Source organism: Choloepus didactylus, chromosome 21 (assembly GCF_015220235.1).
Source record: "Choloepus didactylus isolate mChoDid1 chromosome 21, mChoDid1.pri, whole genome shotgun sequence".
NCBI classification, from domain to species: domain Eukaryota; kingdom Metazoa; phylum Chordata; class Mammalia; order Pilosa; family Megalonychidae; genus Choloepus; species Choloepus didactylus.
The window spans coordinates 8,828,908-8,842,634 of NC_051327.1; the positions used below are offsets into that span (position 1 = coordinate 8,828,908).

The 13,727-nt window shown below is 38.8% G+C and overlaps 1 protein-coding gene and 1 pseudogene across 1 annotated transcript; both read left to right on the top strand.

Annotated features, from left to right (window-relative positions):
- Positions 1-401: 401 nt before the first annotated feature.
- LOC119518101 (olfactory receptor 4A47-like) lies at positions 402-1,346 on the top strand. Its single transcript, XM_037815165.1, has one exon. The coding sequence runs from the start codon at positions 402-404 to the stop codon at positions 1,344-1,346; it is 945 nt and encodes a 314-aa protein (XP_037671093.1).
- Positions 1,347-6,578: 5,232 nt separating this feature from the next.
- On the top strand, positions 6,579-7,842 carry LOC119518103 (annotated as a pseudogene).
- The last annotated feature ends 5,885 nt before the right edge of the window (positions 7,843-13,727 follow it).

Consider the following 13,727-nt stretch of genomic DNA (forward strand, 5'->3'; position numbering starts at 1 on the left):
TAAACATTGCTTTAATTTTATATTAAATTTTTTAACATCTTTACTTTATGTTTGCATATGGTATTAGCTATATGTACAATTTTATTTTCTTCCAGATGGAAAATGAGTTTTAGCAAACCCATTTATTTAATATTCTGCCCATTTCACATGTATGTGTCAGATTACCTGTGTGTGTGTGGGGGGGGGGGTCTGATAGTCTATAAAATCACTGAGGTTTGAGACCAATTTTTTATGTCAGCCTTGTATTCTTATAATCTTTGTGATGGAACGTAACAAATAATGTCTTCTATTTGTTGAATGAATAAACACATTATCTTAAAATTTTGTAGTGTTACTAGTCATAATTGTATTTTTAGATGCATTTTTCCATACTTCCAAAACAAGGATATACAGGATAACATATGGAACAAAGGATTAATGTGACCGAGTTTGTCCTCTTAGGGCTCACTCAGAGCCTCCAGGGTCAGAAAATATTGTTTGTTGTTTTCCTGTTCATTTACATTGTGACAATGGTGGGCAACCTACTCATTGTTGTGACTGTGGTGGTCAGCTCAATTCTGGATGCCCACATGTACTTCTTTCTTGGATACTTATCATTCATGGATGCTGTTTATTCTACAACGGTTACCCCAAACATGATTATAGACTTATTCTATGAGAAGAAAACTATTTCCTTTCAAGCTTGTATGACCCAGCTTTTTATAGGACACTTATTTGGTGGTGCTGAGATTTTACTTCTGCTGGTCATGGCCTATGACTGCTACGTGGCCATCTGCAAACCCCTGCATAATATGACAATTATGAATCAATGGAACTGTGTTCTGCTCCTGCTGGCTTGTGTTGGTGGTTTTGTGCATGCTGTAGTTCATCTTCTTTTTGTTTATGACCTTCCCTTCTGTGGCCATAATGTCATCAACCACTTCATCTGTGACAGGTATCCCTTATTAAAACTTGCCTGCACTGACACCTACATCATTGGTCTCACTGTGGTTGCCAATGATGGGGCGATCTGTATAGTCATCTTTATGCTCTTACTTGTCTCTTATGGGGTCATTCTGCACTCCCTGAAGAAACTTAGTCAGGAAGGGAGGCGCAAAGCCTTATCCACCTGTGGTTCCCTTGTCACTGTAGTGGTCCTTTACTTTGTCCCCTGCATTTTTATGTATGCTAGACCTCCTTCTACCTTACACATTGATAAATCCTTGACTGTGTTTTACACTGTTATTACCCCTGTGTTGAACCCCTTAATCTATACCTTGAGAAATGCGGAGATAAAAAATGCCATGAAGAAGCTCTGGACCAGAAAAGGACATGAGATGGCAGAGAAATGCGGCATTTATTTTTAGGAGAGTTACTCCTTTGAAAAAAATCCATATGTGATTATTTAATTGTAGTAACTTTCTCCTAAGGTTTAATAAATTGTGCATGATGAAAAATATTCATTATGTGAACACTAACAGTGGTCAGTTTTGTTCAAAATATATTTTTGATATTTTCAAGATTTCTTAGGGAAACATTCCTTTTTTGGTGTAAAATGGCTCTATAAAATCAGACTATAGGTTTATGTTCTATGTGATGTTATGTTATAATTAATACTGTAAATTTAGTTCATGGAAGATTTTCTCACGTCTCTTTATTAAATAAAGTTAATCCTTTTTTTCAGAATTAATAGTGCTCATTAAAGGTTTTGGGAAAACAAAAAATAAAATAAGACATAAAAATATGATTCTTTCCTCTCCACACAAAGACAGCCCATACTAACATTTGAAGTATATATTCTTTTTTTTGATTTTTCAAGATATATTAAATATACAGGTGTTTTCTTATTGACTAACAGGTAAAGGTTGAAGAGGAATGAGACTTCAGAGTTATAATATTAATCAAAAGGAGACTAAATATACAAAAAGAATTTGAATGAACAAGGAAGATATGCAGAAAAATGACTAAAATTTTATTCTTTTTTTTCCAACTGGTAAATCATATTATCTCCTCAAATGGAGCAGCATTGATTGGTGTTATTAAAAATAATGTATTAATCTTTCCAGACAGTTTAAAATATCTGATGCTACCTCTGCTGTATTGCAATGTCCCTATATTCTTGTTTATAGTGATCTGTGACCTTCTAATAGGACCCAGGCTCTGTGTTTCATATGTAAAATTAGCACAGTCTGTAATACGTTTGAATATAGAATGTAGAAATTGACATTAGATAATTTTGAATTATATCATTGTCAAGAAAGATGCTGAACAATATATGTTGTTTCCATTCACACCTCACTCATCAATATAATGCAGGACATCAGGTCATAAAGAGGCCAGAATATATTGCTTTAATTGACAGAAACCTTATTCATAAAATCTTTGCAAACATTTCTCTCTTTGAATGACTTGAAATAAAATATGATCTGCCTCTTATAAGGTAGGAAACATGCGATCAAAGAAACTCATTGTTCCTGCATTCCCTATTTAGTTTGGTTCATGAGGGGCCAAATGTACTTTCCACTGATAAAACATATTGTATGAATAACTTTGTATCCAGAATTTTATCACTATTATTACTACCTGGAAATCAATTTTGTCATCTCAAATTCTGCCTAAACACAGCACTGTTCATGAAATAATATCAAGAGTATGATTATAACCAAGTTTACTTAAATCAGTCCGCCACTTTTGTATATCTAGTTAATTTTCAAATTTATATAGTTAAATTTAGTGTTCTTTTGTCTGTAAGTGCTCTAAAGGCAGGGAAATTATTTAATAGTCTTTGTATTCCTTGAACAATATCTGGGATATAGAATCCACTCCCTAAACTGTGTCAGTTACTTGTGTCCTTTCTTGCTCTGTTGGAGTCAGAATTTACTGATGAATTCTGATGAACTCTTTTAATATTAGAGATATATACTACTTTTCTTTGATATTTGCCTTGTTTTGTTTATGTTATAATTTTTTTATATATAGCTGCTATATTTTAATATTTTAATCTTTAATTTCTTTTATTATATCACACTTGGAAAGTTCCATTTCCTTCAGTGATTTTATACATTTTTATCTCTTCTTTTTTTAACAACTTTTCAAAAATTATTTTTCAATCCATTTATAATTTATTTTTGTTTGTGTTGAAGACATATTTAAGCTTATTTTCCCCAAATAGATGAAATATTCTGCTAACATAATTTACTAATTATTAATTATTTTCAGTAATGGTTTGGAATTTATCCTTTTAATTTGTTGTTTTATTTATCTAGAAGATTCAGTCTTTCACACATCTTACATTACTTAAATTTTAAGGGGGTTTGCTCCTCTGCCACCAACATATTATTATAGTCATTAGGATTTTTAATTTGTATTTATATATAATAGGAATAATCACCCTTAATTACTCATCATTTTCAACAATTTTCTGGCATTTTTTAAATGTTTATTCCTTCTGACAAACTTTAGGGTCATTTTGTTAAGCTCAAGAACTTTCCATGCAATCATATTCAGTGTTTTATTACTCCAAATATTGATTTTGAAGACAATGGTATGTTATCATTTCTAGTTTACCCTTAGGAAGGCTTGATTTATAAGTTTCAATAAAAATTTATAATTGTAACACACATGGGTCTGTATGATTGCACAGTTATGTATTCATGCATAACAAGCTGTCTCACAACTTCATGGCTGAAACAGGAAATGCTGTATTACACCTCATGATCTCCTTTAGTTAGAAGTTTAGGCAGAACTTGACTGAACAATTCTTCTGCTCCATATGACATGACCTAATGTCACTATTTGGTATTCAGCTAATGTCTGGGGTTTTGTGGCTGGTCCTTGGCAGGCCAGTTAGTAGTCATTCCCAGAACTCACTTGACATCACTTCTGTCATATTCTATTAGATAAGGCAAACATAAGCTTGCTCATATTCAAAAAGGTGGAGAAATTGACTACATATTTTGGTTGAGGAGTGGTAAAGTGACATTGAAAAGAGAATAAATGAAAGATGCTGTTGTATTCAACTTTAGAAAATACAATTTGTCACAGTTCACCCTCTGGCCACAATACACTTGCCTCACACACACAGCATACTCATTCCTTCTCCAAGCTCTCATCCCATTACAGCATCAAATTGACATTCAGGATCTCAACTTCTAAATCCAGACCAGGTATAGATTAGGTTCCTTGGGTGCAGTTTCTTTATACAGTTCATCAATGATGGTTCCTCTCTCTTTAAGTATTTATGAACTAGAGACCTGCTATCTTCTTCACATGCCCAGCCTACAATGGGGTTCCAGAATAACAAAAATTCACACTCTAATCTAAATGGTGGCAAACAGAAGGTTATGGTGCTTTCTCTAGTGCAATCCTCTTAAACGTCTATCTTCTATCAAGCACCTCACAATTCTTCCAGCCTCTACTCATTACCCAATTACAAAGCTGTAGCCCAGAGGATCCCTTCCAGGCATCTCTTCTGAAATACCACAAATGTGAATTAAACTACCTTGGATCCTTCAAAACAGTCCAGTTATTAGCTAAAAAGCAAAGAGTAACTTCAATTCATGCCACATGAAGCAAAAACAAACAAACAAACAAAAAACACCTAGCCAAGCCCTGGCTGAATTTCTGTCCCATAAAATCTGGAGAGAAAATAAAATAGTTGCTATAAAGTCACAAAAATGTGAAGTCACAAGTCATGAAGCAAAAGATACTCAGAACAACAGCTGGAACTTGGAAGTGAGACACTTCCGTAACAGAAATCTAAAGCATTTGACATTGGCTTTGGTGCCAGGAGGAAGATGGAAGTTGGAAGTGCTTTGTTTTAGTTCCCCAGGTTGCTAAGATGCATACCATGCTGTGGGATGGTTTAAACAACAAAAATTTATTGGCTCATGGCACTGAAGCTATAAGAAGTCCAAAATCAAGTTGACTGCAAAATGATGCTTTCTTCCTGAAGACTGTTGCCTTGGTTCTGGCTGCCAGTGATCCTTTGTTTCCTTGGCTTTTCTGTCACAAGGCAATGTCCTTTCCTTTCTCTTCTGGGTTATGTTGACTTCCAGCTTCTACTCCTCCGCATGGCTTTCTCTTTATAAAGCCTCCAGTTATAGGATTAAGGCCCAAACTCTTTCCATTGAGTCAGATCATAACTAAAAATAACATCTTCAAAAGGCCCTATTTACAAAGGTTCATACCCACAAGAATGGATTAAGATTTTTTTATTTTTCTGGGGTACACACCTTAATCTACCACAGCCTACCCTCTGGACCTCTTACCATTTGCAAAATACATTCATTCCATCACAACATCCCAAAAGTTTTAACCCATTTCCATAACGACACTAAGTACAAAGTTTCATCAAAATCAGTTATGGCTGTGGTCCATTCTGGGCAAATACTATGGTGGAGCAACCATAGGTTAGACATTCCCATTCCAGAAGGAAGAATTTGGAAGGAAAACAGGTCACAAGCAAGTTCAAAACCCAACAGGATGAGCCTTAAACAGTATTTTTAAAATTATTTAGCAAAGGAAAATCGCTCCTATTTTCCCTACGTCATTTTTATTTTCTTCATTCTTTCATGTAAATCCTAATTTCAGTCTGATATTGGTTTCCTTCTACCTGAATAATTTTCTTTTGCTCTTCTTGTCACACATATCTTTTGGCTATGCCTTCTCTCAGCCTTAATTTTTCTGTAATTTCCATCCAATGATATTTTGATTTCATGCATTGCGTTTTGTAGTTACAGAATTTCCTTTTGATTCTTTAAGAGAATCTCCAATACTCCCCCAATTTTTTTTATCTTTTCATTGATTACATTGATCTATTTCCTGTAGATTTTTTCTATTTTATTTTTAATGCAATTTTATTGAGGTATATTCACACACCATACAATCCATCCAAAGTATACAGTCAGTGGCTCAAGGTATCATCACATAGTTGCACATTCCTCACCATAACTTTAGAACACTTTCATTACCCTCCCCAAATAAACATAAAAAAGAAAACCCAAAACATCCCATTTATCTTATTTACTCCATATCCATTATTGACCCCTAGTAGTGGTTTGGTACATTTGCTATTGTTGATGACAAAATATTAAGATATTACTGTTAATTAAAGACATAGTTGTAATAGGTACTATTAAGTTGAAAACAGACTCCGCAAACCAAGATACAGAATAAGTTTATTGAAGTAAGCGACATGCATGGAGGGAAAACTTGAAGAAAGTTATTCCTCAAAAAAAGTGGTGGGGAAAGAGTTTACATAGCTACTTAGAACAAAGAAAGGATGTGGAGGGATGGGGAGGAGGAGGCAAAGAGGATGAGAGCTCTGTGAGTTGTTCAGGGCAGGATGTCCTTGTGTCACGGGCCACAAATTTGCAAGGGCTGTTTGCTGAGGTTTTCTGTAGGAATGGTCTTATCCGGTGAAGATAAACAGACTTGCTGGACTAGTTTATAACAGTTCCTCCTCTCCCATGGAGGTAGAGGGATTGCAAAAGATTGTTGGGTGAAGGGGGAATCAGGAAGCCCGGACCCCGGCAGCGGCGGAGCCCGGAGCGGAGGTCGGGGGCGCCTGGCCAGCGGGAGCTTGAGCAGAGCGGAGGATGCAGCAGCTGCAGCCGCAGGGGCAGTAGCAGCTGGGGCCGGGGCCACAGCTGGGGGGCCGAAGGTGGGGCGCACCAGGGGCGGCCAAGGGAGGGGCCCGGGACCAGGGTCAGGGCCCTGCCTGAGGCGGGAGCTGAAGCTGCTGGAGTCCGTCTTCCACCGCGACGAGCGCTTCCACATTGCCAGCGCTGAAGCAACGAGCTGAGCTGCGAATTCCTACTAGCTGGGGCCTCAGGGGCCCGGGCGGAGTGCGCGCCCGGACCACATCTCTCCCCGCGGGGGTCGGTGCCTGGGGATCCTGCCCGCATCCACCGCAACATCATGGAGTCATACCCTGCTGTGTCCTCCATCTGGTCCCTGGAGTCTGATGACCCCAACTTGGCAGCTGTCTTGGAGGGGCTGGTGGACAAAAAGAAAGAGAATGCTCTGCTATTGCAGCATCTGAAGAGGATCATCCCCGACCTGCAGAGCAGTGCACGCAGGAAGACATGTCTTCAGAAGATGAAGATGAGGAGATGCCTGAGGACATGGAAGACCTGGATCACTATGAAATGAAAGAATAACCAGCTGAGGGCAAGAAATCTGAAGATGATGGTATTGGAAAAGAAAACTTGGCCATACTAGAGAAAATTAAAACAACCAGAGGCAAGATTAGTTAAATGGTGTGGTGTCTGACTAGGTGCAGGCCAGTGACCTGCTGATGAAGGAGCTCAGGGATATGTACCGATCACAGAGTTTCAAAGGTGGAAACTCTGCAGTCAAACTTGTGAATGGCAGTCTGTGTGATTGGAATGTCAGACTCCTCAAAGTTGACCAGGACAGCACTTTGTACGATGATATCTAGATCGTCAAAGAGAAAGAAGCTGACTCCATTCTACTTAACTTTTCCTTTAAAGACAACTTTCCCTTTGACCCACCATTTGTCAGGGTTGTGTCTCCAGTCCTCTCGGAGGGTATGTTCTGGGCTGAGGTGCCATCTGCATGGAACTTCTCACCAAACAGGGCTGGAGCAGTGCCTACTTGATAAGAGTCCACGATCATGCAGATAAGTGCCACACTGGTGAAGGGAAAAGCATGTGTGTGATTTGGAGTCAACAAATCTCAGTACAGTCTGACAAGAGCACAGCAGTCCTACAATCCTTGATACAGATTCTGCACCCCCCCCCAAAAAAAAAAGGTTATTGGTATGCCAGCCTGCCTCGGTTATTTTTCTGTAGTTTCCTGGGGAAAAGGGATGTTCAAGCAGATCAAGTTGGTTGGTAAAACTATTTACCATTCCATTTTCACATTACACCTACAGATTTTTAAACATGATTTTATAGTTATTTTTAAGAACTCATCTGCTGATTCCAATATCTGAGACTTCTCTCAGTCTGATTGAGGTCATATATTCTTCTTGTTTTTTTTTTTTTTTTTGTATTTGTAATGAATTTTTAAGAAAACTTACACTTTGGGATGATACAATTTAGAAACTGTACTCTGTGGTAGTCTGATTATATTGAGTTTTGTTCTGGAGGACAGTTAAATTATTGGTAGTTTTCCTTTAACCCTAAGAGGCTTGAACTTTTGGCTTTGTTAGTGTGGGCATGCTTTAGTTTTGATGTAAGTCTTATAACATAGTCCATACTTCTGGGATGTAGACTTTAATCCTCAGGCATAGTCTTTCTTGGGCTTCAATGGAAAGTCTGAAGCATTTAATAAGTCACTCTAACTTCGCAGAGCTTGAATTCCAGAATTTTTTCCCACACATCTGCCACTGAGAAGATGCTGAAATTTCTGCTCAACTCTCTCAGCCTTTCAGCATTTTTTTTTTTTTCCCCTTGAGCTGTGTGTAGTCTCACCCTGTCCATATGCAATTCAGTCTCCAGCAGCTTTGGTCTGATTCTTGACTACTCAAATCTGTAAGACGGGTTTTTATTGTGCTTCAATTCTATTAACCATATACCCCTCAACCACATAGTGCCCTTAAGGAAAAGACAATTATATAAGGGAACATATTGGTATACAATGTATCATTCCAATAGCTTGATAGTGTTTTCATTTGTGGTTTGGATAACATGATAAGTGAGGTCAAAGTGTAATTAAGCCTGTTTCATGAGGGGGCTGGGCAAGATGATGGAGTGGCAAGGTGTGGGTTTTAGTTACACCTCCAGGGCAGTTGGTAGAAAGCTGGCAACTGCATGGACTGGACACTGCAGAACAATTTGACTTTGGACATACTTCATGCAATACTCACAAATGTGTGCAACAGCTGAGATCAGTGAAATCTATACATGCTCATTACCACAGGCCCCATGCCCTTCCCTGCTAGGCTAGGCACAGTCCCATGGGATGAGGGGCCGTCAGTGCTGGGAACCAGGAGGGAGAACTGCAGTTGCAGCTCCGACTGAAAACTCAGAGCGCTGATCAAAAATTCCAAACATAGATAGACCAAGTCCAGACACTGGAGAATCTTGGAGCAGTCAGCCTGGTAGAGAGGAGATAGGGCTAGCAAAAAATAAATAAATAAATAAATAAATAAATAAATAATAAATAAAAGAGAAACTTTTTGGAGTTCTAGTGAACATAATATGGAGAAGGGATGTGCTCAAACAGATTCAGGCACATATGAAATTCCAGGGGGTGGGGACCCATGTCTGCAAAGCCAGTTCCTCTGCTTTCTTGATTGTTCCTTAATGGCCCTCAATTACTTGTCTCTTAGCATTTCAATAGCCAGTAAAATCTGCAAGGACTGCAAATTGTTCACACTGGGCCCATCTTCTTTTTCTTTTTCTTTTCTTTCTTTCTTTTTTTTACCATTTTCATTTTTTTCTGAAACAATTATTCTAAGAAGCCCATTACAGGAAGCCACAAAGACTTCCAATTTGGGCCCAGGCAAGAGCAGAGCTATGATAGCTCTGAGAGACAAAACAATAAGTCTAGTGGTGGAGAAAATTCACTAAACACCATAACATCCCAAGAAAAGGGGAGTGTGGGCCAGCTCCAGTGGTAGCCCTCTTTTGGGAACTTGGATCCCAGGGGCTGGAACTCAGAAACCAGCTTCAGTCAGCCATGCCCCTGACAGGGGCAGGGTCACCCAGAGAACTAAATGATCCATGCCTCCTTACATTGGTGGGTAACTGTGGGCTGGCAAATGCCACCTGCTGGACAATGTAGGAGGAGCATAGACTCTAAAGGCCTCAAAGGAGGGTCTCATTCTCAAAGAAACTCCATACCCTCCTTCTGAGACCTGGGCCTCTCTGGACTGGGAAAACCTGAATGGGGTCAGCCACATCTGAGGAGACCATCACACAAGCAAGCTACCTAGAGGCAGGGAAAGAAACAGGAAAACAAGAGGTTAAAAACTCTGATAAACTCAAAAGAATCTAAGTTAAAGGTCTAGAATAGGCTGAACTGAACACCAAGGGTTAGAGAACAAAGCCAACCAAGAAAACCCTAGGAAAAAGTGTGACAAGCTCCAGAATAAACTCATCAAGAAAGTCAAATGCCTAGACAGCTTAAGATAATGAGCCATAGTAGGAAACATGAAAATATGGACCAGCCAAAGGAACAAATTAATAGTTCAACTGAGACACAGAAGTTGAAGCAATGATTGCTAAATCAACTCAATGAACTGAGTTGGAGATGTTCAAACAAAGCCAAATCAATTCAAAAATCAAGCCAATGAACTGAGGGAAGACATAGAAAAAGAAATGAAGGATATAAGGAGGACACTGGATGACTATAAGGAAGAATTCATAAACTTGAAAAGGCAAATGGAAGAACTTATGGGAATGAGGGCATAATGGAGGAGAGGGAAAAGTCAATGGAGGGCTACAACAGTGGATTTGAACAGGAAGAAGAAAGGATCAGTGAATTGGAAGACCAGACATCTGAATTCACACACATGAAAGAACAGTTGGTCAAAAGAATGGAAAAATATGAGCAGGGCCTTAGGGAGATCAGTGACAGCATGAAATGCACAAATATCCATGTAATGGATGTCCCAGAGAGAGAAGAGAGGGGAAAGAGGGCAGAAAGAATAATAGAAGAAATAAACACTGAAAATTTTCTAACTCTTATGAAAGACAGAAAATTAGAGATTCAAGAAGTACAGCACACCCCAAACAGAATACACCCCAAAGACATACTCCAAAACACTTACTGATTAGATTGTCCAATGTCAAAGACAAAGACAGAATTCTGAAAGCAGCAAGAGAAAAGCAATCCATCACACACAAGGGAAGCTCAAAAAGACTACAAGTTTCTCTGAAGAAACTATGGAAGCGAGAAGACAATGGTATGATATATTTAAGATAATGACAGACATTTATAGAACACTACACCCCACAACAACCAGGGTACATGTTTTTCTCAAGTGCTCATTGAACATTCTCTAGGATAGACCACATGCTGGGTCACAAAGCAAGTCTCAACAAATTTAAAAATATTGATATTATAAAAAACACTATCTCAGATCATAATGGAATGAAGCTGGAAAGAAATAACAGACAGAAGATTGTAAAATTCATAAATATTTGGAAACTAAACAACACACTCTTAGAAAACAAGTGGGTAAAGGAAGAAATTACAAGAGTAATTAGTAAATACCTCGAGGCAAATGACAATGAAAACACAACATATCAAAACTTATGGGATGCAGCAAAGGTGATACAAAGAGGGAAATTTATTGCCCTAAATTCATATATTAAAAGATAAGGGAGAGCAAAAATTGAGGAATTAATGGTCTACCTGGAGGAACTAGAGAAAGAACAGCAAATAAACCCCAACAGAAACAGAAGGAAAGAAATAACACAGAATAGAGCAGAAAGAAATGAAACTGAGAACAGGAAAACAATAGAGAGAATCAACAAAACCAGAAGCTGGTTCTTCAAGAAAATCAACAAAATTGATGGACCCTTAGCTAGGCTAACAAAAGAGAGAGAGAGAGAGAGAGGGAGCAGATGCAAATAAATGCAATCAGAAATGGGAAAGGAAGCATAACTACTGATCCTGCAGAAATAAAGGAGATAATGTGAACATATATGAGCAACTATATGCTAATAAACTGAACAACTTACACAAAATGGTCAACTTCCTAGAAAAGCATAAACAACCAACATTGACCCAAGAATAAATAGCCAACCTCAACAAACCAGTCACAAGCAAATAGATTGAGTCAATCATTGAAAAGCTCCCAAGATCTAAGATGGTAGCATAGAGGGGAGTGGAAGCTAATTAGTCCCCACAGAACAACTAATAAACAATGAGGAACAACTAGTAAATAATCTGGAATAGCTGCAGTGGGACAAACATGACCATCCACTCATCAGACACCAACCTGAATTGGAAGAAATGCCCAAGATTGTGGCATAAAATATGTAAGTAAAAATGGCAGATCCAATAGGGGAAACCCCTCCCTCCACAGCCCAAGCTGCAAAGCCTCATGTTGCTAGAGAGAAGCTCTCTCACAGCAAGTGAATATAGCTCAGCTGAGCTCCAACTGGGGTTTTAATTAATGAGTGTGGACTGCTTACTATAATTTATGAATCCCCAACAAGGAGAGAGAGGCTTTGGGTGATGACTGACCTTGGAGAGGTAGAGGGTGGCAGCAGACTAGCCCTGAAAGAGGCTTTCTGAACCTGTTTTAGCCCAGTGGAGACAGCCTCAGCCATTTTCAATTCCCACTGCTCTGACCCAGACAAGGGTGGAGATAGCATAGGCAGAGTCTATTCAAATGCTGAAGATCTCTCCCTAGGGGGATTATCTTCCCTAAGAGGAAAGGGGTGAGGCCCAGCTCTACTACCCACCTTCCATTCAGAACCAGTACATAGAGCCTGGGGGTAAAAAGCCATGGACAACACTTCTTACACCAGTCTGAAGTTATAGGCTGACAGGCACCACCTGCTGGGCAGAAAAGTACAGTGACCTGAGGCATCACAGGGTGTACCAATTTTCTAAGACACACCCTCAGGGAAACTGGATACTGAATATTTTCTTCCTTCTGGGACCTGAGCCTATTTTGGTCTGGGAAAACCTGATTGGGGTAACCAAGGAAACCATGCATAGACAACAGAAAACTACAACCTGCACTAAGAAAAATGAAATTATGGCCCAGTTAAAGGAACACACTTACACTCCAACTGAGATACAGGAATTGAAACAACTAATAATAAATCAATTAAAAAAGTTTAGGGAAGATATGGTGAAAGAGCTGAACCATATAATGAAAACATTGGGTGTACCTAAAATAGAAATGGACAGTTTGAAAAACCAACTGGCAGAATCTATGGATTTGAAAGGCACAACACAAGAGATGAAAGACACAATGGAAACATACAACAGCAGATCTGAAGAGACAGAAGAAAACACTCAGGAACTGGAGAAAAAGGCACCTGAAGGCCTACACACAAAAGAACAGATAGAGAAAAGAATGGAAAAATATGAGTGATGTCTCCTGGAACTAAAGGACAAAATGAAAAGCAAGAATGTCCATGTCATTGGTGTCCAAGAAGAAGAGAAGGAAAAGGGGCGGAAGCAGTAACAGAGGAAATAATCAATGAAAATTTCCCATCTCTTATGAAAGACATAAAATTATGGATCCAAGAAGCACAGCATACCCCCAACAGAGGAGATCTGAATAGGCCTATCCCAAGACATAATAATCAGATTATCAAACATCAAAGATAAAGAGATAATCCTGAAAACAGCAGGAGAAAAGTGATCCATCACATATAAAGGAATCTTGATAAGACTATGTGTGGATTTCTCAATGGAAACTATGGAGGCAAGAAGGAAGTGGGGTGATATATTTAAGACACTGAAAGAGAAAAACCACCAACCAAGAATCCTATATCCAGCAAAACTATCCTTAAAATATGAGGGAAAGCTTAAAATATTCTCTGACAAACAATGACAGAGTTTGTGAACAAGATACCTGCTTTACAGGAAACACAAAAGGAAGCACTGCAGACAGAAAGGAAAAGGCAGGACTGAGAGGTTTGGAAAACAATTTTGGGAGATAGTAGCAGAGCAATGTAAGTACACTGAACAAAGATGACTGTGAGTATGGCTGAAAGAGGAAGGTTGGGACCATGTGGAACACCAGAACAAAAGATGAAGGATAAAGATGGGGACTGTGTAACTCATGGAAACCTAGGGTGCTCAAT

Coding starts and splice junctions, on each gene's coding strand:
- LOC119518101 (XM_037815165.1), top strand. CDS start 402: ATGGAACAAAGGATTAATGTGACCGAGTTTGTCCTCTTAGGGCTCACT.